This window comes from Pongo pygmaeus, chromosome 3, assembly GCF_028885625.2.
Source record: "Pongo pygmaeus isolate AG05252 chromosome 3, NHGRI_mPonPyg2-v2.0_pri, whole genome shotgun sequence".
Lineage (NCBI taxonomy): Eukaryota > Metazoa > Chordata > Mammalia > Primates > Hominidae > Pongo > Pongo pygmaeus.
This window is the reverse complement of record NC_072376.2, coordinates 164,063,195-164,090,270: the sequence shown is the minus strand read 5'-3', so window position 1 is coordinate 164,090,270 and position 27,076 is coordinate 164,063,195. Positions and strand designations below refer to the sequence as shown.

At 40.1% G+C, this 27,076-nt stretch overlaps 1 protein-coding gene across 22 annotated transcripts in view; it reads left to right on the top strand.

Moving 5' to 3' along the window:
- SH3D19 (SH3 domain containing 19) overlaps window positions 1–26,684 on the top strand; it is a 204,034-nt gene extending 177,350 nt beyond the window's left edge. For 8 of the 22 annotated variants that reach the window (XM_054484892.2, XM_054484871.2, XM_063664190.1 and 5 more), the window contains 10 exons: window positions 1,133–1,201; window positions 1,373–1,513; window positions 5,588–5,660; window positions 7,560–7,690; window positions 11,819–11,877; window positions 13,719–13,921; window positions 14,568–14,620; window positions 18,589–18,775; window positions 19,232–19,329; window positions 24,764–26,684. In XM_054484892.2, coding sequence (XP_054340867.1) covers window positions 1,133–1,201; window positions 1,373–1,513; window positions 5,588–5,660; window positions 7,560–7,690; window positions 11,819–11,877; window positions 13,719–13,921; window positions 14,568–14,620; window positions 18,589–18,775; window positions 19,232–19,329; window positions 24,764–24,880 — 1,131 coding nt within the window. In that variant the 3' untranslated portion in view covers window positions 24,881–26,684. Of the gene's footprint in view, window positions 1–1,132; window positions 1,202–1,372; window positions 1,514–5,569; window positions 5,661–7,559; window positions 7,691–11,818; window positions 11,878–13,718; window positions 13,922–14,567; window positions 14,621–18,588; window positions 18,776–19,231; window positions 19,330–24,763 lie in introns of all 22 variants that reach the window. The other 14 variants (XM_054484869.2, XM_063664188.1, XM_054484884.2 and 11 more) reach the window with 3 other exon arrangements.
- The last annotated feature ends 392 nt before the right edge of the window (window positions 26,685–27,076 follow it).

Genomic DNA, 27,076 nt, shown 5'->3' with positions numbered 1-27,076 from the left:
GGAACATAACAAGGTCGATTGATTAGTTGGGGTGGGGCAGGAACAAATCACAATGGTGGAATGTCATCTTTTGTGGTTCTTCAGCTGCTTCAGGCCATCTGGATGTATACGTGCAGGTCACAATGGCTTAGCTTGGGCTCAGAGGCCTGACAGTTCTTAGCATAGTCGTATAATGTCAATAAAGCATTTTTTAAAACTCAATACATTCAAAATGGTGATATATAGAGAGCTGTATGTCTCATTACAAAATAATTCTTCAAATCTTTCATTTATTGCATGCCTACAGTACCATTAAATTGCTAGCCAGGAATCTGGGTACTTTGGAAGCCCTAGGAATCTGACAAAGATGTTGGGAAACAGCACCACCAAGCCAGCTGTACAGGGCCACATCCTTGCACTGTGGATCTTTGCTCCTGGGTGACCCAAGGCCCAGGCAGCCTTCTTCCCATGTTGGATGTGAGCTTGTGTGATTGCATTTCCTGGGTATGCCTTTTATATAGTACAGACCCTCTGATGTGCACTCATCAGCTAAAATTTTCCAAAGCAGGGAACAGAGCCCCCTGGACAAGGTCCAGTACAGATGTAAAAACCATTCTAAGATCAGACAGAGCTGAGTGGACCAGGAAGTGGCTGGGATCAGGCCATGAAATGGATTTAAGTAGACACTTGGTATCAGAGAGACTCTAGGAGAAGAAGAGCTTCAAGGTCTCTGGAAACAGGCAGGCAGTACACGGAGGGCTCCAATCACTGATCAGCCTTCAGAGGCCACCATTGTAAGAACCCTGAATTGAACTGGCTGTGAGGTCAAGTGCTGGGTGTTTCTCCTTCAAACCCCCAGGGGACTTGGCGGATCTTGTCCTATAGAACGGAACTTCCTGGTTATGGTCATTAAGGGAATGTTAGGCCATGTTTAGCTCTTGTGGTTCTATGGACCTAACTCCAACTCCCAAGAGCCTCTTAACATCCATGAGAAATGGCAGGCCCCATTGATCTAGAGCGTGATGAAGCCAGGTGAGTTTAGCTGCTGGAGAAGGTGCACTTTAGGCACACACGTGCCAAATTCCTAAATGATCAGCAACTTAAGAGGAGGTTATTTGATTGTGAATAAGCCTTTTATTGGTTTATGTTTAAGCTGTCTGTGCCTCATGGAATTGCCAATGAAGATATTGTCTCGCAAAACCCCGGAGAACTCTCTTGTAAGGTAAAGTAGCGCTCTTTCCTTACTGGTTAATGTAAAAAAAAAAAATTACTGGCCTCTGTTACTACCATTACACATTATTGAATGCTTTAGGCTCCAAAGATGAAAATGTGAAAAAGTAATAATGTTTTATTAAATAATAATTGCTTCAGAGAGTGGTATTGTACCTTACAGCGTGGGGATGTACTTGTGATGCTGAAGCAGACGGAAAATAATTACTTGGAGTGCCAAAAGGGAGAAGACACTGGCAGAGTTCACCTGTCTCAAATGAAGATTATCACTCCACTTGATGAACATCTTAGAAGCAGACCAAATGTAAGGAATTAATATTGTTACAGCCCTCATATCACACATAGCAGCACATTTCATGGAACTCTTAATTATATCTCATCTTCAGGTTTTTATTAGCACATTTATTTTAACCAGAGTAAAAATTAAAGTAGCATTTTATTTCACTTTTAGAATAAATTACTACTAAGAGACTTGTCACTGCCATACTAATCACTTCGATACAGAGTGACTACCCTGTGTTTTGTTTTCTTCACTGCACTCCAGCCTGGGCCATAGAGCGAGACTCTGTCTTGAAAAAAAAATACAAATAAAAAAATAAATATGAAAAATAATAGTGATCAGGTAAAATACTTGGTTTGCCGTTTATCCTAGTTTTCATAATCTTTTCCCATTTTTTCTTCTTAGAAGGCAGTTTATCTTTTGAAGCTTGCTAAGAAACTAAAAAATTCTATTTGGAGAGCAGAGGAGATCTGTGTTAAGGTGGCTTCTGCTGGAATATGAAAATCCTTACTTTAGCTCCCACGGGGCAAGTTCTCCACTGACTCATTTTCTCTGTTTTGGTACAGCATTATCCATCTGTCATAGCTGTCCTTCCTCTTTCAGAACACACTCATGGCAACAGTGGGAGTTATACTGCCAAAAAGCTTTCCTTTGTGAAAAATAGAAGCAAAAAAAAATTAGAATTTTTTTTGTTTTCTTTCTTTTTTTTTTTTTTTTTTTTTGGAGACAAGGTCTCACTCTGTTGCCCAGGCTGAAATGCAGTGATATGATCACTACAGCCTTGACCTTCCCGGCTCAAGCAATCCTCCCACCTCAGCCTCCTGAGTAGCTGGGACTACAGGTGTACACCACCATGCCTGGCAATTTTTAAAATTTTTTGTAGAGACAGGGTCTCACTATGTTGCCAGGGCTGGTCTGAAACTCCTGGGCTAAGCCATCTGCCTGCATGGCCCTCCCAAAGTGTTCAGATTACAGGTATGGGTCACCATGCCCAGCCAAAAGTTAGTCTTTTATAACAGTGCAAAGTTCTTTTCACCTTAAATACCACCTTCTCATCTTTTACTATAGATTTGCAGAGAGTTGGCCTCTGATGGGCAGCTATTGGTGATAATGAAATGAATCCTCCTTTATGCTTCTGGGTTCATGGCTATTGTTACTTTTTTTAAAATAAAACTTACCTATTTGAAAGCCTAGTTTTAAGGTAAATATCTCTACGAATGTGTTGTACTTTGCCCTAACTTGGCAAACAGAAAATATTGAATGAACATGACCAGTTGTGGTTGAATCAGACAGATTATGGGAAAAGTGGAAGGTTGTTGCCTGGTACATGGTTGAGACCCCAGACCTGGGTTTCAGGGAAGTGGAATTTGGTTCCCCTTCTACCTTCTTCGGTGGTTATTTAACTTCTCTAAACTTTATTTTTTTAATGTGTGAGATAACTGCCCACAGAGTTGTCTTCAGAGTTGACAGATTATATGATTTTATTTGTGTAGAAGTCCAGAATAGATAAATCCATAGAGACAGAAAGTAGACTACTGGTTGCCTGGGGCTGAGGGGAGGGTAACTGGGGAGTGACACCTAATTAGGAGGTTTCTTTGGGGAGTGATAAAAGTGTTCTGCACTTGGGTTACGGTGATGGTTGGATAATTCTATGAATATACTACAGCCATGTTCACTTTCAGTGGGTAAATTTTATTGTATGTGGGTTATATCTCAAAGATGTTTAATGAATTCATTGAGCTAATGCATATAAGGTATTTAACACAGTGAGTAGCACATAGTGAATGAGCAGTAAATATTAGCTATTCTTAATATTACAAAACCATTTGCATTAGCAGTTATAGTCATATTAGAAAGACCTTTGCATTATGTTATATTTACCTACCAGATACCTACCCCAGTGGTGTGGTCTGAATTGTATGGACCGCTTGTTGGCAACCCTGTCTAGCCTGTTCCTCTTGCCCTTCACCTGCTAGGCTGGGTTGATGAGCAGCATTGCCAGTGATATCCATACATTGAAGGCAGAGAAGGGAAAATGTGTGGCTGGGAGGCACAAATTATCCCCTCCCTCCAAGGATTGGTTTATGTTTAGGCCTCTGGTCCATTTGGAGATTTCATGTTTGTGTTTGGTGTGTGGTAGGTCTCTGACATCATTTTTTCCAAATGGATAGACATCTAGCCTAATACTACTTATTGAATAGTAATTCCTTTTTCTCCACAGATGTAAATCAGAAAAAAATGAAAATCACACATGCACATGTATAACACATTATATAAATAATAATTAATTTGTTTAACTTTTTTTGGAGAGAGTCACTCAGTCATCCAAGTCAGAGTACAGTGGCACAGTCATAGCTCACTGCAGCCTCGAGTTTCTGGGCTCAAGAGATCCTCACACGTCTACATCCCTAATAGGTGGGACCACAGGGGTCTATCACCATGCCTGGCTAATTTTTTATTTTTTTGTAGATATGGCATTTCTTATGTTGTCCATGCTGAATAATTATTAAAAGCCACTCCAGGCTGGGCACGGTGGCTCACGCCTGTAATCCCAGCACTTTGGGAGGCCAAGATGGGTGGATCACCTGAGCCCAGGAGTTTGAGACCAGCCTGGGCAATGTGGCGAGACCCCATCTCTACAAAAAATACAAAAATTAGCCAGGCATGGTAGTGCTTGTCTGTAGTCCCAGCTACTTTGGGGGACTGAAATGGGAAGATAACTTAACCCCTGGAGGTCAAGGCTGCAGTGAGCTGTGATTGTGCCACTACACTACAGCCTAGGTGACAGAGCAAGACCCTGTGTCAAAGAAAAAAAAGCCATGTCAGACCTAAAATATCTCAGAATTCATGAAATTTCCATATTGTTCATTTATTTAGAGAAAAGCATTAAGCAGTCCATGAAAAAAATTTAGGGTCTTCTTAGTAAGCTAATATAGTAAGCTACATTAGCCATTAGAGTCTTAAGTTATATTTCAGTTTACCTAACTCGAGAGAATGAAAGTTTTGCTTCTGCAGGTGCATTTTGGTTGAAAGAGCAGCTGAGATTTAGAAAAGATCTCAGCAGAGGTGCTGCAGGGTTGACATGGAGAAAGTGGGCCATCATTCACACTGCACTGCAATCAGCCTGGTGCATCATGGCCAGGGGAGGGGCAGAGGTATAGATGTCTCAGGACGTCTCTAAGGGGACAAGAGTTATTAGAGGAGGTGAAGAGACAAGAAAGGGCACAAAAATCTGCCTTTATTTATTTCACAGGCTTGCCAGTGTTGAAGAGTGTTAACTTATAACTCCAAATAATATCCTTCAGTGGGATTTGATGATGATGAGGATAAGCCTGTCTCTTGATATAAAGAAACTAAGAATAACAGTTGCTAGTCAATAAGAAGAGGTCACTCTTCAGCTTTGCCTTCTCCTCTGGCCAATCTAGGCATTTGGCTAGATGGATAGAGAATGTTAGATTCTTTTTGCTAATTTATTTAGAACTACTGTTGAAGAAACCATTCAGATTAAATACAAAATGCAGACCAGGCATGGGAGGTAGCATTGCTTTCAAATTAGAAAAAGCACTTAGTTAAGTGGTAATAAATGAAATGGATTTTACTTTTTGTGAATTATACTTCTGTGGAAAGTCATTAGCTCCTTTCGTTACAAAAGGCAAGAGCATAAATCATAGAACTTTCTTCTTTTCCCATCCTAATAAAGATACAACTTTTAAGACTCTGTCTTGATCACAGTTTTAAGGAAAAAGCTATGCTTGAAAGGGAAAGAGGTCAAAAACCCTACTTTGGGGTAGAATAGATACTGTTTAAAAATAAATAAACAGTTCCCTTTTGTTTTACTCTCTCAGCTTAAAAAAGCAAAAAGAAAACATACTGGGGGATATTTTAATTGAGATTTTCGTCCTCCCTTGGCAAGGACACATTCTTCTTCAACTTGATAATAATTCCCTTGTTTGGCTCAACTGTGTGGTTTGCATCATGTACTCATAATGTAATTGTGTCAAGAGGACTCTAATGAGAAAAAAAAATTGGTCTCAGAGTGAATAATAAATCCACCATCTATCCTGCACACTTCATTCACAGCCCTTTCTTCCCTCTAAGGATCCAAGCCACGCTCAGAAGCCTGTTGACAGTGGTGCTCCTCATGCTGTCGTTCTTCATGATTTCCCAGCAGGTAAGGATGTAAATAATACAGTGGGAGAACCACAGGATCCAGGAGTAAGTCTTTTTCTCTGCCGGGAGTTAGCCTCTCAAGGACATCCTTCTTCATTTTCTGTGCCTATAGAGTCCTAGACTGGAGAGGTCATCTTATCCAGGACTCCACTTCAAGAAGGGTTGATTGTACCAGCCATTCCAGAAAGCTTAGTTGTATACCCTTGCCTTTGAAGCTCCCTGAGAAAGAGAAAGAGAGAGAGAGAGAGAGACTTTCCCTTACAAATGAACATTGCAAATTGCCTACCAGTCTCAAATTTTTAACTCTTTCAAAATAGTGGGTACTAGGCCAGGCGTGGTGGCTCACGCCTGTAATCAGCACTTTGGGAGGCCGAGGCAGGCAGATCACGAGGTCAGGAGATTGAGACCATCCTGGCTAACACGGTGAAACCCCGTCTCTACTAAAAATACAAAAAATTAGCCGAGCATGGTGGCGGGCGCCTGTAGTCCAGCTATTCGGGAGGCTGAGGCAGGAGAATGGCGTGAACCCCCAGAGGCGGAAGTTGCAGTGAGCTGAGATCATGCCACTGCACTCCAGCCTGGGGGACAGAGTGAGACTCCGTCTCAAAAAAGAAAAAAAAAAAAATGGTACTAATGAACAATTGTAATATGGCTGGGCACGGTGGCTTACACATGTAATCCCAGCACTTTGTGAGGCCAAGGTGGATGGATCCCCTGAGGTCGGGAGTCCAGACCAGTCTGACCAACATGTTGAAACACCGTCTCTATAAATACAAAAAAGTAGCCAGGCGTGGTGACGCATGCCTGTAATCCCAGCTACTTGGGAGGCTGAGTCAGGAGAATCGCTTGAACCTGGGAGGCAGAGGTTGCAGTGAGCTGAGATTGTGTCATTGTACCCTGGGCAACAAGAGCAAAACCCCGTTTCAAAAAACAACAACAAAAAAACAATTGTAATAAAGTTAATCCTAACTTAATAACTGAAGTTCTTTTGTCTTCAAAGTTGTCTCAGCTGCTACTTACCTATGAGATCAAAGTAACTTTATTTATTTATTTATTTATTTATTTATTTTTGTGAGACAAGATCTTGCTCTGTTGCCTAGGCTTGAGTGCAATGGCGCAATCACTATAACCTTGAACTCCTGGACTCAAGTGATCCTCCTCCCTCAGCTTCCCCAGTAGCTAGGACTACAGGGGTGCCACTACACCTGGCTAATTTTTTTTTTTCCTAGGGACATGGTCTCGCTATGTTGCCCAGGCTGGTCTTGAACTCCTGGCCTCAAGTGATCCTCCCACCTTAGCTTCTTAAAGTGCTGAGATAACAGGCATGAGCCACCCATGCCCACCCATAATATAAGTACTTTTGTAATAATTTTTAAAATACCCTTCATATCCAAGGCTACAAATAAACTCCTGGTTTACTTACAGTCTCTTTTTATCCACTTGATGGCTGATTTTTGTTTTGGTATGGATAAACTTATTTGCTAAAGAGTTGTAGTACTCCCTTAGTTAATATTTGAAATTAAAATGATTTTTAAGCATGATTGAGAATAATAAGAATATTATACCATGTCTATAAACTTTTTTCATTGTTCAGTGTGTATTCAGCATGGGTTTATATTGGCACAGTAGGAAACGTTTGCTAACACAATAGTGTTTTTTTCAACCATTTCCCATCAATCAAAGCATGGTAAATATATCTAATTTGGTCTTTAAAAAGGGAGCTCATAACAATGTCCAAAAAAAGAATAGCATTTTTTAAGTCGATTTGATTAGTATAATCTGTTCTCAGAATCAGTGGAACATAACTGCCTCAGTGGACACAACTAAATGCTACTTTGTGCTTTTATCAAATCTGCAACCAGGATAATTCATCATATGTAATTATAATTTTATATTACAGAGCAAGTTGATGATTTGAACCTCACTTCTGGAGAAATTGTTTATCTTCTGGAGAAGATAGATACAGATTGGTACAGAGGGAACTGTAGAAACCAGATTGGCATATTTCCTGCCAACTATGTCAAAGTGATTGTAAGTGGGTTGTATTTGTTTTAATTTGGACATATACTCAATGGGTTCTATGTGACTTGTAGGTTGGGAAAAATAACTAGAAACCCAGATTCTAGTTCTCTCTTTTTCATTGATTCATTTGGCATTTGGAAAATTCAAAAATAAAGATTTGGTCAACTAGGTGATGGTTAATTATTATATTATGGGGTGTTAGAACTTAATGCCTAAATGCTGTCTGAAATCCTAAAGTGAAAGACCACCATAGGTCAACTGGTGAATCAGCTGTTCTTGGAGAGTTAAGCACTTAAGGATGTATGGTAATTCTTTGAAACATTTAGTGAACATGAATTCAGTGATACAAGCTTATCCTGTAGAGATGTTCTCTGAGGTTATGGTACCACTTCTTTTCTTTGGAGTACATTTTGGTTTGAGTTTCTTTCATCTTTTCCATTCTTATTTATCTCCGTCTTTAAAAAAAAAACCTATTTGGGAATACAGAAGTATTTGTATTGGAGATAGTGGTTCATTAATGGTTGTACCCACAAAATAATTTCTAATCTGATTAGGAAAATTATATTAAAGCACCAGAATTTTATATACCCTCACGGCCTAACTTGTGAAAGCATTCCTGTGTGTGAGAGCTGTGTGTAAGCCCAGATGGCTGTGTGAAACATGGGGATAAAATCAGACTGCCCTCACACATTTCTATCAATTGGAATAGGATGACTCGGTCCCTGATATAACTTACTGATTCTGTGAAATATCCGTAAATCTAGCTTAACAGCATTAACAGCTTATTTGGAAGGAAAAAGTAAATAAATTCCATTACATCAGAAAATTAGAAAACAAGACTAACAAAATCTGAATTCTTCAAATAGAAATGAATTTGAGTCTCTTGGATTATGAAGGGTAGGCATTAAACATTGTCCAGTGTATCTATGCCTTGATTCTTTGGAGAAATTCAACCACATTCTGTAAATTAATACTAAGAATAATGTTTGTTTTAGCACTCTTCCTCATTTTTCTTCTGCCCAATGTAGCAGTACTTTAAAAAGCACAATTACCACACTGAAATCAATCACACAGAATCTGCCACATTATTGGTATAAGTGTTATTTCTAAGCCCACAAGTTTAAAAAATTGTTTTAAAACTTCAAACCTTTAAAATTCATCAAGAAGGCACCGATTTATTTAATATAAACCTCAAGCTTTAAGTAGTTTTAGATTGCATGCATTATAGCCAAATATTTTATTGCAACCCAGCCCTCCTCTACTGAGCCTTGTAAATGAGATATTATATTAAGTGCTTGGCTGGGCACAGTGGCTCATGCCTGTAATCCCAACACTTTGGGAGGCTGAGGCAGTAGGGAGGATCACTTGAGCTCAGGAGTTCAAGACCAGCCTGGGCAACATAGTGAGACCCTGTCCCCACAAAAAATTGAAAAATTAACTTGGCATGGTGTCACGCGTGTGTAGTCCCAGCTACTTGGGAGGCTGAAGTGGGAGAATGGTGTGAGCATGGGAGGGCAAGGCTGCAGTGAGCCATGATCACGCCACTGTACTCCAGCCTGGGCAACAGAGTGAGACCCTTTCTCAAAAAATAAATAAATAGAATAAAACAAAGTGCTTGCCACTTAGTTTGCTAAATACAGATTCCTTTCTTCCCTATTCATGTTGAAGGGGGAAAATATTTCAGTTATAAATGTGAAGAGAATCCACAAGTTGTTTTTGTTTTGTTTTGTTTTGTTTTGTTTTGTTTTGTTTTGTTTTGTTTTTGAGACAGTCTCTCTGTTGTCACCCGGGCCGGGCTAGTCTCGAACTCCTGATCTTCCCAGAGTGCTGGGATTACAGGCGTGAGCCACTGTGCCTAGCCCAAGAATCCAAAGTTTTATTGAAATGTTTTATCTTGGGGTCAGAGAAGTATTGCGGGATTCTACCAACGCTTGGAGTAGGTATGGTAGGGCTAATGCATGGCACTGTGAATGCCTAATACCTGATTTCTTTTTTTTTTTTTTTTATTATACTTTAAGTTTTAGGGTACATGTGCACAATGTGCAGGTTAGTTACATATGTATACATGTGCCATGCTGGTGTGCTGCACCCATTAACTCGTCATTTAGCATTAGGTATATCTCCTAAAGCTATCCCTCCCCCCTCCCCCCCACCCCACAACAGTCCCCAGAGTGTGATGTTCCCCTTCCTGTGTCCATGTGTTCTCATTGTTCGATTCCCACCTATGAGTGAGAATATGCGGTGTTTGGTTTTTTGTTCTTGTGATAGTTTACTGAGAATGATGATTTCCAATTTCATCCATGTCCCTACAAAGGACATGAACTCATCATTTTTTATAGCTGCATAGTATTCCATGGTGTATATGTGCCACATTATTGTTGGACATTTGGGTTGGTTCCAAGTCTTTGCTATTGTGAATAGTGCCGCAATAAACATATGTGTGCATGTGTCTTTATAGCAGCATGATTTATAATCCTTTGGGTATATACCCAGTAATGGGATGGCTGGGTCAAATGATATTTCTAGTTCTAGATCCCTGAGGAATCGCCACACTGACTTCCACAATGGTTGAACTAGTTTACATTCCCACCAACAGTGTAAAAGTGTTCCTGTTTCTCCACATCCTCTCCAGCACCTGTTGTTTCCTGACTTTTTAATGATTGCCATTCTAACTGGTGTGAGATGGTATCTCATTGTGGTTTTGATTTGCATTTCTCTGATGGCCAGTGATGGTGAGCATTTTTTCATGTGCTTTTTGGCTGCATAAATGTCTTCTTTTGAGAAGTGTCTGTTCATATCCTTCACCCACTTTTTGGTGGGGTTGTTTGTTTTTTTCTTGTAAATTTGTTGGAGTTAATTGTAGATTCTGGATATTAGCCCTTTGTCAGATGAGTAGGTTGCGAAAATTTTCTCCCATTTTGTAGGTTGCCTGTTCACTCTGATGGTAGTTTCTTTTGCTGTGCAGAAGCTCTTTAGTTTAATTAGATCCCATTTGTCAGTTTTGGCTTTTGTTGCCATTGCTTTTGGTGTTTTAGACATGAAGTCCTTGCCCATGCCTATGTCCTGAATGGTAATGCCTAGGTTTTCTTCTAGGGTTTTTATGGTTTTCGGTCAAATGTTTAAGTCTTTAATCCATCTTGAATTAATTTTTGTATAAGGTGTATGGAAGGGATCCAGTTTCAGCTTTCTACATATGGCTAGCCAGTTTTCCCAGCACCATTTATTAAATAGGGAATCCTTTCCCCATTGCTTGTTTTTCTCAGGTTTGTCAAAGATCAGATAGTTGTAGATATGTGGTGTTATTTCTGAGGGCTCTGTTCTGTTCCATTGATCTATATCTCTGTTTTGGTACCAGTACCATGCTGTTTTGGTTACTGTAGCCTTGTAGTATAGTTTGAAGTCAGGTAGTGTGATGCCTCCAGCTTTGCTCTTTTGGCTTAGGATTGACTTGGCGATGCGGGCTCTTTTTGGGAATGCCTGATTTCTATCTTAAGTCCTTCTCAGCTGCAGTTTTCAACCTGGAAAATATGGGATAGAGCTGGCAGGGTGCGGCAGCTCACACCTATAATACCAGCACTTTGGGAGGCCAAGGCAGGCAGATTGCTTGAGTCCAAGAGTTCAAGACCAGCCCAGGCAACAATGGTGAAACCCTGTTTCTACTAAAAATACAAAAATTTGCCGGGTGTGGTGGTGCGCACCTGTAGTCCCAGCTACTTGTGGGGGCTAAAGCAAGAGGATCACTTGAGGCTGGGAGGTCGAGGCTGCAGTGAGTTCTGATTGTGCTGCTGCACTCCAGCCTGGGTGACAGAGTAAGACCCTGTCTCAAAAAAAAAAAAAAAAAAAAAATGGGATAGAGAAAATTCAGTCAAAATTAGAGTGATATTAATGTGGTTATTCCAGTAAATAAGAGAATTGATTGGCTACTCAAGGAAGGCTACTTCACAAGTTACACTTTTTTTTTTTAATCCAAATTCAGGATTTTTTTTACCATTTAGCACCTGTAGTTTCTCCTAATCAGATTAACACCTAGCTAAACCGATCGATTTCAGTCATGTACTTTCTAATTACTTAACCTTAAATTTATCTTATGAAAATCTGAAAAAACTATAATTGTTGCCTTGATTTTATCTTTACTAGATTGATATCCCAGAAGGAGGAAATGGGAAAAGAGAATGTGTTTCATCTCATTGTGTTAAGTAAGTTTTATTTGTGTTCTTTTGCACAAAATACAAAGGAGATAACCATCTATATCATGAAGAATTATCAAGCTTAAAACACTCCAAGGCCAGGCGTGGTGGCTCAGACCTGTATCCCAGTACTTTGGGAGGCTGAGGTGGGAGGATTGCTTGAGACCAGGAGTTCAAGACTAACCTGGGCCACATAACAAGAACCCATCTCTATTATTTATTTATTCTTTATTTTAAAAGAAAACACTTCACATGGTGATAATTCAGATTCTCATTGTGTCTTTTTAATTACAAAGAAAACTTGTTTAAAAGGTGACAATGGGTTAAAATTCTGATGAAAATACATCATGAACCTGCTGATAGAAGCTTACCTAAGCAACTCTCCAACATCAGTGCAGGACATAAAGAAAGCAGCAAAGCACAGTCTATGCCAATGCTTCCTGCAGCCTGGTCTCAGCATGAGCAGAGATAGTTTCATCGTTTGCTGCATTTTATTTTGGCCTTTTGGTGTTTATCCAGTTTTTAGAAGGTTGAAGTATTTTTGTCATGAGAAATAATTAAATCCTATAGAAATATGAATCCTACAATAACTGCTAGACATTTTGTATGTTTTTGTTTTTAAGAGGAACTAGAAGAAAGTGAAGGAAGAGTTAAGTTGAAGGGGTTTTCCTTTATCTCTGAGGACCTTTCCCTGAATTTATATACCCTTTTATGTGTCATTGTAACTCCTTTGTGATTTAAAACACTGCCACAATGCAACTTTATATTCTAGTTAAATGAGCAAATTAATAGAATTCATTACCTGCTGAAGACTGTAAACCTGTCTATGAATAGGTCAGACATAAGGAGATGCTCCCAGAGGACTTTAGAAGACAAATGCAAAGGTTATCACAAATAAGAAAACTTCTGATCCACAATAGTTGAATTCTATTTCAGATTCAGTTTTTCTCTATTTTTAAGCAGCATATACTGTGTCTCAGCAGGTTGAATTTGAAGTGGGCTTTTACAGTCATTGACCCATTGATCTGACTTAAATCAGAATTCTGTTAAAGCTAGAATCAACCTTTTCTTTTTAGGCAATTGCTTCTCCTTAGCCTGTTGCTATTGAAACTTCCTTTCTAAACCCTCAAATCTAGGGATTAGTATTAAAGCACACCTTCTAGAGACACAATTTTATCTCTGCTTTTATCTTATTTTCAGTCAAAATTGCAGATCATGTAAGGATTGTTCCAAATGTCAGAAATGAAGCCCTTTTAAAGGAGATAAAAAAAATCATTTTTAAAGGCAACAGAGTTAGTTCCAAGACTGTGTGTTATGATATGCCAAGTTTCTGTTTTCTTTAAACCTTCTCCTAGTTTTTAAGGCCAGCTCACTGATTAATTGAGCATCTGTTGAGCATCGACTTTGCCCAACTGATGCCCATTGCATTCTGCCCTGATTAGTAGTCAGGAAATTTGATGAATTGTCGTGAGATTCTCAGGGTTAGCACTCCTCAACTCAGTGCATTTATGATTGAAAGGGTTCAGACTGGACCATGGATTGCTGTGGCCCAAGGATACAAACATGTGGAGACTGGGGAGTAAGATGATCAAAAGACACAGCAGGGTAAACGAACCACCCAGCTGCGTGCACTCTGCGACCTTGAGCTTCAGCCTTTCTGAGTGAATAGGTTCATATCTGTTACTTAAAAGTGTAACTTACTCTTTTTCATGGAATAATTTCAAATTAGCCTAGTATACCTTATTCCATGGTAAACCCAGAATAAGTATTTATTGAAAGACTGAATGAAGGTTTTTAAGCATTTTAAAAGCAATCTCTAGTCTAATCCACAAAATGTGTTCTTCATTCAGAGGCTCAAGATGTGTTGCTCGATTTGAATATATTGGAGAGCAGAAGGATGAGTTGAGTTTCTCAGAGGGAGAAATTATTATGCTTAAAGAGTACGTGAATGAGGAATGGGCCAGAGGAGAAGTTCGAGGCAGAACTGGGATTTTCCCCCTGAACTTTGTGGAGCCTGTTGAGGATTATCCCACCTCTGGTGCAAATGTTTTAAGTGAGTATAGAGAATTTTTTTTATTATGTTATGTCCTAATTCAAATGAACCAAATAATATCATTATACTTAAGCTGTATATTAATCCATATTGCCATATTTTTACAGTAGAAGGAAAACTGATTTTAAAATGGGAATTTGTATGGGATAGACATTATTTGTGGGTATCTCTCAAAGAGCTGGTTTTGGTATTTTAGGTAATTAGCAATAGCTTCATATAAGAAATGGCAAAGAGGCTGGGTATGGTGGCTCAGACCTGTAATTCCAACACTTTGAGAGGCCACGGTGGGCGGATTGCCTGAGACCAGGAGTTGAAGTCTGCAGTGAGCTATGATTGTACCACTGCACTCCAGCTTGGGCAACAGAGCCAGACTCTGTATCTAATAAATAAATAGCAAAGACTTTTAAACAGAAATGAACTATAGACTGTTACTAATGTATGTAGACTATAAATAATTGTGTTTACAATTAACTAAACAAGCTCAGTGAAGTTAGTACAGGTTAACGCAACATAGGCAATACATGAAGAGACTGGAGTGGAATCCCAGACTCTCCACTCCCACCTCCCACCCCAACCATTTATTTTTAATACTATGTGGCCTTCACATTTAATGTTCTGACTTCTTGTGTTTGTTTTTTTAATGTAGGCACAAAGGTACCACTGAAAACCAAAAAAGAAGATTCTGGCTCAAACTCTCAGGTAGGCTGCTTGAACAGATGACTATAGTGACAGCCAGGTTCAAACTCTGGGAGGAATACTAAAATCATAATTTTCAAGAGAATATAGTATGAATTAATTTTTCAATTCATACAACAAATGTTTGTAATAAATTCTTAGATGGTTAATATATCTAGAGAGCTCATACAAAGACATGCAAACCCTGACAGAAAATGAAAACAGAGGCTGGGCACAGTGGCTCACGCCTGTAATCCCAACACTTTGGGAAGCCAAGGCAGGTGGATTACCTGAGGTTAGGAGTTTGAGACCAGCCTGGCCAACATGGTGAAACCCTGTCTCTACTAAAAATACAAAAATTAACAAGGTGTGGTGGTGTGCACCTGTAGTCCCAGCTACTTGGAAGGCTGAAGCAGGAAAATAGCTTGAACCTGGCGGTGGAGGTTGCAGTGAGCCCAGATAGCACCACTGCATTCCAGCCTCGGTGACAGTGCGAGACTCTATCTCAAAAAAGAAAGAAAGAAAGAAAATCATAAAAGAGACATGATTAGAGAATTCATAAAAGAGGCTGAGCGCGGTGGCTCATGCCTGTAATCCCAGCACTTTGGGAGGCTGAGGCGGGCGGATCACGAGGTCAGGGGATTGAGACCACCCTGGCTAACACGGTGAAACCCCGTCTCTACTAAAAATACAAAAAAAATCAGCCGGGTGTGGTGGCCAGCGTGCGTATTCCCAGCTACTCGGGAGGCTGAGGCAGGGGAATGGCGTGAACCTGGGGGGCAGAGCTTGCAGTGAGCCAAGATTGCGCCACTGCACTCCAGCCTGGGAGACAGCAAGACTCTGCCTCAAAAAAAAAAAAAAAAAAAGAATTCATAAAAGAGATACAATAAGTGTCTAATATTGAAAAAATATTTAACCTTTCTAATAATCAAGAAAATATATAATAAAGCAGCAATAAAATACCATTTAACCTATTCAGTTAACAAAGATTCAGTGCAGCTCAACACTAAACAAGCAGTTATAAGCACATGAGTGTTAAAAAAAAGAGAAAGTACACATTGTTATTTATCACCCTAAGAAAAGGACAAAAAATGAGATAGGGTTTTAGTCACAAAGATGAGCATAGTGCTAATATAATAAGAAAAAATTGGAAACAACCTAAATATGACCATTATTGGGAGAATGTTCTAAAGCTATGAAAAACTAGATTTATCAAATAAAATAATTTTTTTAAATGTCATGAGAGGAAACATAGGGAAAGGGGATATAAAATTGAATATATAGCATAAAAAGACTGGAAGGAAATTATTCAAGTTATTAGTATTAAATTGCATCTAGATAGTAAGATTATATACATGGGTAGGTTTTTTTTTCCCCCTACTTCTTCTTCTTCTTCTTTTTTTTTTTTTTTTTTTGAGACGGAGTCTTACTCTGTCGCCCAGGCTGGAGTGCAGTGGCGCAGTCTTGGCTCACTGCAACATCTGCTGCCGGGTTCAAGCGATTCTCCTGACTCAACCTCCCGAGTAGCTGGGTTTACAGGTGCCTGCCACTGTGCTTCGCTAATTTTTGTAGTTTTAGCAGAATCGGGGTTTTACCATCTTGGCCAGGCTGGTCTTGAACTCCTGACCTCGTGATCCACCCACCTCGGCCTCCCAAAGTGCTGGGATTACTGGCATGAGCCACTGTGCCCAGCCTTCTCCATTTCTTTATACGTTTCTCAGCTTTCCAAATATTTAGGAACATTTGTTTCATTTGTATAATGAGAAAGAGAAAAATAGTGGGCTAAAATTTTTACACTGTTCAGCATGACTCCAGAAATGCTTAAAGGTACTAGGAATGTGGTGCCTTCTGTTGTTTTTTAGTTTTTTGTTGTTTTTGGTTTTATTTTGTTTTTTATGGTTTTTTTTTTTTTGGTTTTTTTTTTGAGACAGGATCTCACTCTGATGCCCAAGCTAAGTGCAGTGTCAAGGTCTCAGCTCACTGCAACCTCTGCTTCCCAGGCTCAAGCAATCCACCTCAGCCTCCTAAGTAGCTGGCATGATGGGCACACACCACCACTCCCAGCTAATTTTTGTATTTTTTGTAGACAGGGTCTCATTTTGTTGCCCAGGCTGGTCTCAAAATCCTGGGCTCAAGCGCTCCACCTGCCTCAGCCTCCCAAAGTGCTAGGATTACAGGGGTGATCCACCACATCCAGCCTTCCATTGTTTTTTGTGACAAATTTAGAAGAGTTAAGCCTGATGGGATCATTGTGTTTGTGAAAATGTCACTTGTAATTGGCCTGTGTGTCCCTTAATTATTTATCCCTACCCACTGATGAAGTGAAACAGGAAGGAAACTGACTACAGTTCTCCAAAAGGAAATGTTCACATGGTTGTTGCCTGCATTTTTGGAGAATGATAAGTTCCATCCTTTAGGGTTGGTTACTCAAGTGCAGGAGCAAGAGGGGGTTAGTGTTGTTTGCTTGCTTTTTATTTTTGTTTTATAGGCCATCAGTTATTGAGCACTTAAGATGTGCCAAGCACTGGGCTAAATGTTAGACATGCATTGTCTTATTTAATCCTCTTAGTAGCCCCAAGATGAAGCTGAGCCTCAGAGAAGAGAAGCGTCTTGCCCAGTGTCACAAAGTTAAGAAGTGGCAGAACTGGGTCTGGAACCCTTGCCTGTGTAACGCCAAAGCCTTTGTCCCGGCCAGGCGCTGAGGCTCACTCCTGTAATGCCAGCACCTTGGGAGGCCAAGGCAGGTGGATCGCTTCAGGCCAGGAGTTCGAGACCAGCCTGGCCAACATGGTGAAACCCCGTCTCTACTAAAAATACAAAAATTAGCTGGGCATGGTGGTGCACACCTGTAGTCCTAGCTAATTGGGAGGCTGAGGCAGGAGAATTGCTTGAACCCAGGAGGCGGAGGTTGCATTGAGCCAAGATTGGGTCATTGCCCTTCAGCCTGGGTGACAGAGCGAGACTCCATCTCGAAAGAAAAAAGCCTTTTCATTATCCTCTACTGCCTTCTTGAGCCTCTTGAACATAGGGTTCCCATCCCAAATTGGCAGAGCTGCCTCTTCACAGAGCAAAACGTTTCTCTAATGTGCCTGGGATAAAAGCGTTCTTACACTAGCCCACCATATCTGGGTGTTATCCTGCCAATCTTAGAGTTAACTACAACTCATAAAATTAAAAGTGTGAATTGATGAAGTTCTGTGCTATGGACTCTAATAGTTTCTGAATCAAATAAAGACCTGGGAATTAATAGACCCACCCATTCTGATTCTTCCTAATTTAAATAAAGAAGAGCTTTGCTGATAATTACTTTATCAGAATTTTTCATAGTGTCAAATACTATGCATAAATATTTTATGCTTTTACCTAATTCTTTAATATAACAATATAATAGGTCATATTAAGAAAAAAGTTTTTTGGCTGAGTGAGGTGGATCATGCCTGTAATCCCAGAACTTTGGGAGGGTGGGAGGATCACGTGAGCCAAGAGTTCAAGACCAGCCTGGGCAACATAGTGAGACCTCATCTCTGCAAAAATAAAATAAAATTAAATAGCCGAGTGTGGTGGCTGCACCTGTAGTCCCAGCTACTCGGGAAGCTGAGGAGGGAGGATTGCCTGAGCCCAGGAAGTCAAGGCTGCAGTGAGCTATGATTCTGCCACTGTACTCCATCCTGGGTTACTAAGTAAGAACTTGGCTCAGAAAAGAAAAACAGGAAAAAAGTGTTTGCTTAAGCTTTGTATATCCCTTAAAAGCAGAAAAGCCACAAATTCTATCACACTTGTCATTTAGAGTTATAATTTAAGAAAAAATTATTGGAAACTTTTATTTCTAAAACTTGATAGCAACACAAAGTATTAGATAATTTAAAGAAGCCTTCAGGCTTTGAAATCTTAAGACCCCTTAGCTTTTTTTTCCCCACTACTTTTTAAGCTTTGTAGAACTCAATTTCAAATAAAATCTTACATTTCTGGCCACACTTCTAATTTGATAACAGGTTAACAGTCTTTCGGCAGAATGGTGTGAAGCTCTTCACAGTTTTACAGCAGAGACCAGTGATGACTTATCGTTCAAGAGGGGAGACCGGATCCAGATTCTGGAACGTCTGGATTCTGACTGGTGCAGGGGCAGACTGCAGGACAGGGAAGGGATCTTCCCAGCAGTGTTTGTGAGGCCCTGCCCAGGTATGACAACCGCAAGACATGAATGTGACTCCTCACGGGGAGCCTGAAACCTTCAAAACTGTATACATTCCTTTCCCCTCTGGCCATGCTCAGTTTGTCTGTCTATATTTGAAAGAGTTGATATATGAAGTTATGCAAACTTCATTCATATGCTTTGTTAGAGTTATAGAAAAAAAAGATAAAAATGTCTTCACTAAATAATGGCTAATTCCATCTAATAAATATAGTTTATGTAATTTTTCCCTGCTAAGAGAACACTGTTCATCTTTTTGAAAGTTAAATAAGTTCAAAATTAATTGAACATGTTTTTAAAAATGTTTTTCTTTGCCTAATATCACTACCTCTGAAGAGAAGATACGGTGTTTTTAGAGCGATAAGCATTTTTTTAAAAAAATGTTAGATTTGTGTTTTAGCCCACTGTGTTTCTATATATTTAAATTTTTTATGTCTTCACAGCTGAGGCAAAAAGTATGTTGGCCATAGTACCGAAGGGGAGGAAGGCCAAAGCCTTATATGATTTCCGAGGGGAGAATGAAGATGAACTTTCCTTCAAGGTCAGAATGTGTATCTCTTCATAACTGCATTAAGCACTATAATTTTTGAAATGTTTTCCGTTGAAGGATGGAACATGTGGGTGGAATATTGGTCATTACTCAAGAATGAAGAGATCTCAGACCCTAATTCTAGGGGAAGACATTAGAGAAAGTGAACAGTGCAAATAGGCCTGTTAATTCACAATATCAACCAGGCATTAATGTACTTAGAGAAAACCTTGGCTTTACACCCCCATACATCCCCAAAGGAATCCCTTGTTCCTTGGTCTTACGTCATCAGATCAGATCTCAGTAATATTAGGGTGTTTATTAGTAGCCCTGGTAACAGATGACTGTCTACATGGCCCTGCAAGCCTACCATTGATATGTCTTTGAAAGTGATGGAGAATCAGATAGCACCTGCTACAATTTGCACAAGTAGCATAGTAGCCTTATAAGACACTAAATTCCTTTGGGAGGCCAAGGCGGGCGGGTCACAAGGTCAGGAGATCGAGACCATCCTGGCTAACACGGTGAAACCCCGTCTCTACTAAAAAATACAAAAAAATTAGCCGGGCGTGGTGGCAGGCGCCTGTAATCCCAGCTACTGAGGAGGTTGAGGCAGGAGAATGGCATGAACCCGGGAGGCGGAGCTTGCAGTGAGCCGAGATTGCGCCACTGCACTCTTGTCCACAAAGGCAATGACCAGAGGTTTGGGGAAATAGTCCCAAAAGGTTGGGCTAGTTTGCAAAGGTTTTTTTTTTTTTTCACTGAAGAAATGCCTAATTTCTTCTTAAAGTAAAAGTAGGTATTTTCCTTTTTTTTTTTTTTTTTCTGTTTTGAGACAGAGTCTCGCTCTGTCGCCCAGGCTGGAGTGCAGTGGGGCGATCTCAGCTCACTGCAAGCTCCGCCTCCCGGGTTCACGCCATTCTCCTGCCTCAGCCTCCCGAGTAGCTGGGACTACAGGTGCCCGCCGCCACGCCCAGCTAACTTTTTTGTATTTTTTTTAGTAGAGACGAGGTTTCACCGTGTTAGGATGGTGTTGATCTCCTGACCTGGTGATCCGCCCACCTCAGCCTCCGAAAGTGCTGGGATTACAGGCATGATCCACCGCGCCCGGCCAAAAGTAGATATTTTCATGATTCTATTTCCCTAATCCACAACTGGACCATGGTCAGAGGAAAGCACTTTGGGAACAGTGTTAGAAGAAGGAGGGTGGTTTTAGTCGTCACTGCTGTCAAAATAGCCTGTGTCAGGCAGTGGTAAATTCTCTATCATTGAAGATATTCAGTCAGAGGAAAGGATACTATAGAAAGAATTAACATATCAAGGAATGATTGGACAAGGTGTGGTTTAAAACAGTGGACAGCCAAACAGGATTTTCACTTGCCTACAAGAAGATGAGAAAAAGGCCGAGCAACAGTGGCTCACACCTCTAATCCCAACACTTTTGGGAAGTCAAGGCAGGAGGATTGCTTGAGGCCAGGAGTTTAAGACCAGCCTGGTCAACATAGCAAGACCCTGTCTCAACAAAAAAAAAGAGGAAAACAAGGCAATACCTGAATCAGGTATGTGCAGCCTTTGTCGGGATAAGGGGGCATGCCTTGAAATATGTCACCATAAAGTTGCTAACTTCCTATTTTGTGATGGTGTTTTACTTTACTCTGAAGGATAAAATGTTATTTCATCTTTTTGTATTAAACGTCATTTCTGTTATAATGTATTGTTAGCAAATAATAGATATTTCTTTTTCTTTCTTTCTTTCTTTTTTTTTTTTTTTTTTGAGATGGAGTCTTGCTCTGTCACCCAGGCTGGATTGCAGTGGCACGATCTCGGTCTGCCTCCCAGGTTCAAGCAATTCTTCTGCCTCAGCCTCCCAAGTAGCTGGGACTACAGGCGCACGCCACCACACCTGACTAATTTTTGTATTTTTAGCAGAGACGGGGTTTCACCATATTGGCCAGGCTGGTCTCAAACTACTGACCTCATGATCTGCCTGCCTCGGCCTCCGAAAGTGCTGGGATTACAGGTGTGAGCCACCGTGCCCGGCTTCTCTCTCTTTCTTTCTTTCCTTTCTTTCCCTTCTTTCCCTTCTTTCCTTTCTTTCCTTCCGTCCTTCCTTCCTTTCTTTCTTTCTTTCTCCTTTTTTTTTTTGGTTTTGTTTTGTTTTGTTTCTGAGACAGGGTCTCACTCTGTTGCCCAGGCTGAAGTGCAGTGACACCATCTCAGCTCACTGTGCAGCCTTGGCTTCCTGGGCTCAAGCGATTCTCCAGCCTCAGCTTCCTGAGTAGCTGGGACTACAGGTGTGAGCCACCAATGCCTGGCTAATTTTTGGTATTCTTTGTAGAGACTGGGTATCGCCCAGGCTGGTCTCAAACTCCTGAGCTCAAAGCGATCCACCTGCCCCAACCTCCCAAAGAGCTGGGTTACAGGCATAAGCCACCACACCCAGCCATAAATGATAGGTATTTCTTCTGCTGTAAGCTATGCAAAATTAAAAATTCATAACCTTCTATCAGTTCCCTTTTTTTCCTTTAACGTCTTGGTCTTTAAAACAAAATTAAAACAGAAAGGAAGGAAGGAGGGAGGGAGAGAAGGAAGGAAGGAAGGAAAGAAAGAAAGAAAACTGTTGCCTTAGTCCTTGAGAGTCAGTGGCTCAAAATGTATCCCTTTTATCTTTACATAAACTTACTGCAAGTGAAGAATATGAATTTTAACTTCTTGGATGTTATTTTGGTCTTCATTTAAACTATGTCAGTATAAATAACAGAATGCACAGTATCCTCCAGAAAACAGGTTATCTTCATTTCATTTTACAAATGGTTGTCCATAAGATAGTTCTAGAATTGTTAGAATTGTTGTTAAGGGATTCTGCACTGCTTTCAGTTTTATTAAATATCCACAGAATGTTAATAGATAAAACTAATTTTTTTTTTTTTTTTTTTTTTTTTTTTTTTAGAGAAGTAGTCTTGTTCTGCTGCCCAGGCTGGAGTGCAGTCAGCAGCGTGATCTCGGCTCACTGCAACCTCTGCCTCCTGGATTCTAGCAATTCTCCTGCCTCAGCCTCCTAAGTAGCTGGGACTACACGTGCATGCCACCACGCCCAGCTAATTTTTTGTATTTTAGTAGAGACAGGGTTTCACTGTGTTGCCAGGCTGGTCTTGAAGTCCTGAGCTCAGGCAATCCACCTGCCTTGGCCTCCCAAAGTGCTAGGATTACAGGCGTGAGCCACTGCACCTGGCCAAAACTAATTTTTGAAAATAGTCCTAGCCTGGCTGGGCGCGGTGGCTCACGCCTGTAATCCCAGCACTTTGGGAGGCCAAGGCGAGCAGATCACCTGAGGTCAGGAGTTCAAGACCAGCCTGACCAACATGGAGAAACCCCGTCTCTACTAAAAAATACAAAATTAGCCAGGTGTGGTGGTGCATGCCTGTAGTCCTAGCTACTCAGGAGGCTGAGGCAGGAGAATCTCTTGAACTTGGGAGGTGGAGGTTGCAGTGAGCTGAGATCGTGCCATTGCACTCCAGCCTGGGCAACAAGAGCAAAACTCCATCTAAAAAAAAAAAAATAGTCCTAGCCCTCAGGAAACTGACAAGGTATGTAGGTTTGGACCAGACCTAAATAAAATAACTTCAGTTAACTATTAAATTATAATTTAGGGACTAGAAGGAACTTATTTATAACAAAAATTTTGAATTGCCAGAATTTTTACAGATTTTAGCAGAGCAGAGTAAATTAATAACATCTGATAGCATGTATCCTTTCCATTTTCCATAAAGAAAAGCCTTAAATCAAGCCATTTTTTTTCCAGAGGGTAATGTACTAAGGCTACAAATAAATTCATTTAGCCTGATAAAGGTATTCTTAACAGTAGCCAGAGTCATCTTGGACCATTGTAGCATCTTAAACACAGATTCTAAGAAATGTTTAGAAACCATAAAGAACAAAATAGTTATGTCTTCATCTGCTGAAAGAATTCTAATTTGCACATGAATAAGACACACAGCCCCTTTGACTAACCTGATGAAGATAAAACAGTGTCCTGAGTCAAGGTGAAGCTCTTTAAGATGAGAAAAAATGCAAATTTGATATTGAGGCCATGGCAGGAGAATCGCTTGAACCTGGGAGGGAGAGGTTGCCGTGAGCCGAGATCGTGCCACTGCACTCCAGCCTGGGCCACAGAGCGAGACTTTGTCTCAAAAAAAAAAAAAAAAAAAGATACTGGGGCCATAAGGAGGAATGTGATAAACCAAATGGTGGAGGAGAAATGCCATTATGTGCAAGAATAAATGTAGAGTACAAAATGCTCTGGGTGTTGATAAAAGGCAATTATAGTAAAAGCCTTTCTAAGTAAAAAGGTCCATTGTAAAATGTGGCGGCCACATAGTCTAGTGGTTAGGAATATAAGTCCTGGAATTGCACTAGATTTGAATCCTGGTTCTACCACTACTAGACATGTGACACTGGCAAGTTGTGTAATCTGAGTTTTGGTTTCTTTTTCACTAAAATAAGGAAATCTAAAAATATATCTCAGCCAGGGGCAGTGGCTTATGCCTGTAATCCCAACACTTTGCGAGGCCAAGGTGGGCAGATCACAAGGTCAGGAGTTTGAGACCAGCCTGGCCAACAAGGTGAAACCCCATCTCTACTAAAAATACAAAAAATAGCTGGACGTGGTGGTGGGCACTTGTAACCCCAGCTACTTGGGAGGCTACGGCAGGAGAATTGTTTGAACTTGGGAGGCCGAGGTTGCAGTGAGCTGAGATCGCGCCATTGCACTCCAGCCTGGGCAACAGAGTGAGACTCCGTCTCAAAAAAAAAAAAAAAAATCTCTAAAATGAGGATAACATAGTACTCATCTCTAGGACTGTGGTGGTGTTTACATAAGTTAGTTCCTATGAAGTACACAGAATAAGACAAGGCATACAGGAAGCACATGACTCACTTTCTCATCTCCAAGTCTTTGCCTATATGACACCTTCAGTGAGGCCCTCCCTTGATGGCCCTAATGAGTTGGCAATCCCACGCATTCTGTCCTCTTCTGCCAGTTTATTTGCCTTCCCGTTCTAGAATGAGGGAATATGAATTGTGCCCAGAACAGTGTCTGACACATAGTGGGTACTCAATAATCTGTGTGTGTGTGTGTGTGATAACTAGTATTATTTGTTCAAGAGGGATTTTAGATTAGGAGAGGTGAATTTGAGAGGCACAAAGTATAAGATGGAAAATCAAAGTGCAGCAAGGGTGGCAGTGGCAAAGGAATGAGATTTAAGGAATAGAGGCTTACAAGCAAATGGCATCATTAGGTATAGCTCATCGTTGTCATTTAATTCTCTCAGCAATCAAGATAAATGAGTTATACAGAGAAGATTATCCATGCTGCCCTAGGTAGGCCACTATTTACCATGCTTATTCTCAACAGAAACCAGTAATTCTAACTCCTTTTGTCTTACAGGCTGGAGATATAATAACAGAGCTGGAATCTGTAGATGATGACTGGATGAGTGGAGAACTAATGGGAAAATATGGAATATTTCCCAAAAACTACATACAGTTTCTACAGATCAGCTAGAGAAGAAGCTTGACTCTGTTCCTTGGCACAAGAACTCACTTGAACTATCACCTTGACTATCAGATATGTTTTTGCACTATTTTTTTTAACTGAAAAAGAAATATCTAAGCTGTACATGGTACACTAGAATTTTCTGAAAGCAGAAAACGTTTAGATTTTGTAGTTAATTTTCATTACAATAGAAACATGCACATGGAAACCCATGAGCTAGGATTCTACCGAGGAAAACATCCAGTGGGATTAGCAAGGTGAAGGGAAAGCATCTGGTGGCATGGCAGCATGGGGAGGCTCACACGCAGAAGTTGCACGTGGACATCTGTTTTAATCAGCACAAGTGAATTAACCAGGCTGCTTCATTTTTTTACTTTAGTTAAAAAAGAGGACATTTAATATTCTACATGCTGTAACTATCAGGACATGGTTAGCAATCTAAATTTCATTTTTGATATTCCAATTAATTCTTACAGCTTGAGCATATCGGCCTTATTACCAGAGCAAATCCTTCCTTCAGGTGGGATAGTTTAGCGACTAGTTGGAGCATTTGTAAGCACATGGTGAAATCAGCCCCTGCCCACCAAAATAATCTTTATGTTACCAAGTGATTCCCATTTGTCTAAGGATTTGAAGGGGGTCTAAATTGGATGTATCTTACTTAGTCTAAAGAACCAAAACCATCCCTGAAATGCCTTGCTAATACAACTAATCCTTCCATATATGTGCCATACTTATTTTTTTCCTCAGTGTATACTTTATGTTAACAGGGTTATTACAAAGCACATTTTCTGAATCTGCAATCATTCCTTTGACAATTACTGGACCCAAAGGAAAATTCATTTTCTTTGCATTATTCCAGTAATATATAAAAACTGTGTCTTGTTATAGTAGTACATTATGAATCACATATAAAATCTTACAATACAGAACAACTGTTAAGATGGAAAACAGTGCCAAACCTCCACAGCTCATTTCTTTGTAATATAATCAGAATGAAAAATAATTTAAGAGGACAGAAGACTGGTACTTTTTGTTATATTTTTTCCCTAGCTTATCCCTGCACAATTATTAGAGTGAATGAAAAACCACTTTCCTGCTTTCCATTGTCATAAATTCTAAGCTTAAGATAAAAGTGGTTCTTTACATGACTGCATCAATTACAATTTATGGACTAGAGCCAAATAAGTTGAAGACAATCTTCGAAACAGATCAATGGAATAGAATTTCATTGGAAATGTAAAACACTTTCCCAACAATGGTCATGACTTTCTTCTGTTTTTGAGAAGAGTTTCATATGCTGGACCACGTTTTAGCTTTTGTTGTTTTTTTTCCCATTGTCCAAAAAGTTAGGCAACAAGTGGCCACACTTTTACGTGACTACAACCTGGAGTTCTGCAAAGAAGGTAATATTTACTTGGTCTTTGACTAAAGTTATCTCCCCATTCTATGGTTACATTTTATTTTGGACTATGGGGACTTCTAATATGTTTTGGTAAAGAAGAGAGTATAAAGAAAATTCTTGTCAAATTTCACTCAAAAGTAATTTCATGAGAAATCAATGATTTAAAGCATTAGCCAAATTAAATTATCATTTGCAGCAAACTGTACAACAGCAGGAAGGATATGGAATGGAACATGAGGTATCTATCTTTGCCTTTATAATTTTAACATCTTATATTGAAGATTCTTAAAACCTATCCTTATTAGAGGAAAATCTCCATCTTAAGTTTTGGCCTTCTGTCAGCAGAATGATAAGTGCAATAGTTGTAAATCTACTTGACACTGTAATAAACTGAACTGAACTTTCAAAGTCCCTTTCTCATACTAGACTGACTTTTTTGAGAATGGAGGTGGTATCTTTTTTTTTTTTTTTTTTTTTTTTTTGAGACAGGGTTTAATTCCGTTTGACCAGGCTGGAGTGCAATGCATTGTTGGCTCACTGCAGCCTCTGCCTCCTGGGCTCAAGTGATTCTCCTGCCACAGCCTCCTGAGTAGCTGGGACTACAGGTACACACCACCATGCCCAGCTAATTTCTGGTATTTTTTTTTCTTTTTGTAGAGGCAGGGTTTCGCCATGTTGCCCAGGCTGGTTTCAAACACCTGGGCTCAAGCAGTCTGCCTGCCTCAGCCTCCCAAAGTTCTGGTATTAGTGCACCTGGCCTGTGGTATCTTATTTATCTTTGTATCTCTAGTCCTTTGCAC